At 37.7% G+C, this 1,787-nt stretch overlaps 1 protein-coding gene across 1 annotated transcript in view; it reads right to left on the reverse strand.

The window, feature by feature from the left end:
• Window positions 1-1,787, reverse strand: part of DCLK1 (doublecortin-like kinase 1) — a 69,600-nt gene that overhangs the window by 5,964 nt on the left and 61,849 nt on the right. The window contains exon 12 of the mRNA XM_008590325.1: window positions 1,309-1,422. Coding sequence (XP_008588547.1) covers window positions 1,309-1,422 — 114 coding nt within the window. The remainder of the gene's footprint in view (window positions 1-1,308; window positions 1,423-1,787) is intronic.

The raw sequence follows: 1,787 nt of genomic DNA on the forward strand, positions 1-1,787 counted from the left end.
TACGCTGAATTTTCTTGGAAAGAACTACAGAGAGAGGGCACGAAGATTGACTTGAAATTGTAAAACCTCAGTAGCACTGAGGAACATGTGAAAGAGGATGCATTCTACTTAGCAGCATCAGTTTCTCCATGTGCCAGTTACACGCATGTAACTCACTCTTGAAAGGGTTCAACTGAGCAATGTGAAATGCAAACAGAAGGATAGTATGTGTGCACGCACCCGTACCATTTGCAAATTCTGGAAGTCCATATCAAATAGTTAGCAACCCAGATCTGGGATTGGTTGCATTGAATAGGTCACTCACTTATCTTTAGCTTTACTTGAAGCTCTAGCACAACCAAAAAAGAAAAAGAGAAAATAAAAATACCCACAGAAGTAGTTAAACATTCAGGACGGCTCATGAGTGAGGTACTGTCTCATAGCACGTGTGCTTTCTAAAAATTCTGTATCACAGTGTCTTAAGTCCTTTGTTCAGAAAAGAAAAACAGCTCAAGTCATTTTCACAATAAATATGCTGTTCAAATTTACATACTATGAAAAAAGAGGAAATTATTAAAAACTCAAGTAATCGGGGACTTGAATATATTTACTCTAGAATATGACACCAGGAAGTATGAGGTTTCATTATTTCTCGGCCCAATTTAATCTTTGCCTAGAGCTGCTATCAAATTGCATATAGTGTATGTCTGTATGTATAGAGCAGAAAAAAAAAAAAAGAATCCTTGTACAGGCGCATGAATAGAATGGTAAATGTTAAAAGACTTTCAACTTGAAGAACAGAAATTTCTAAGGAGCAAGACATCGTGACTTTGTTGGCTGCTTACAGCAATTCAATTTCACTGAAAAATCTTATGGTGAAAGCTCTCTGCTACGCTTTGGCTTTTGTTTAGGTCTAGTATAAAGATCCACAGTGCTCCAACCTCTCTGCACTGTCGTCTCTCTCAGCTTCCCTTCTCTTCTAGGTCCTGGCAAAAGGACATTCCGAATTCCTTTCCTTACAGCCAAAAAGTTTGCATTGGCACAGAGTCCAGTGTGGGGGAGGTTTTCTGCTTTAAAAAAATAAATCATGAAATTAATATATACTGCAAGACACCCTGGAGGTGTTGGATAATGATGTGATGCCCAGGGAAATGATCTGCAAAAACACATAATAGGTGTAAGCCCCATACCTCCTCTAGCCCATTAAGTGGCCAAGCTGTCTAAAGAAATGACCCATTCTGCTGTCTCTGGGTGGAATCTCCTGTGCAATGCCTGTCTTTGAGGCAGTTTGCTTTTAAAAAGTTATAGGTGGGTATTTCAGATGCTTACTGCTATGACAGAAACTCCAGCTGCTGTGCTATTCGGCTTGGGGCCTGTGTTGAAGTGCTTCTTTATCTTTCCAGCTACTGACAGCTGATGTTCATTTTCTGGGAGGCCATCATCCTGAAGAAGAAAAAAAAAAATGAAAGAAATAAAGAAAGGAGAAAAAGAAAAAATGAGATAAACAGAAAATGAGGCCAAAATCTTCTAGTCACGGTGATCTTAGAATTCCTAAGATGTTGGGAATCAACCAACCAATATCTTCTCATTAAACACTGTTGTTGGAAGAACTGCTGCAAGGTCTCATTCACGTCTACTCTAAAATTAATTTCTTCTATGTCATCTGACCCTCAGAGATTTGTCTCTAAATAAAAAAAAGAAAATCTGTTTTTTGGATTCTAATAAAATCCATTTCAACCATGGCTCTAGGAACATATGTCAAAGAGCAAATTAGCCAAAAAAAAAAAAAAAAAAAAAAAAAAAAAAAC

This window comes from Galeopterus variegatus, unplaced genomic scaffold (assembly GCF_000696425.1).
Source record: "Galeopterus variegatus unplaced genomic scaffold, G_variegatus-3.0.2 Scaffold5995, whole genome shotgun sequence".
NCBI classification, from domain to species: Eukaryota; Metazoa; Chordata; class Mammalia; order Dermoptera; family Cynocephalidae; genus Galeopterus; species Galeopterus variegatus.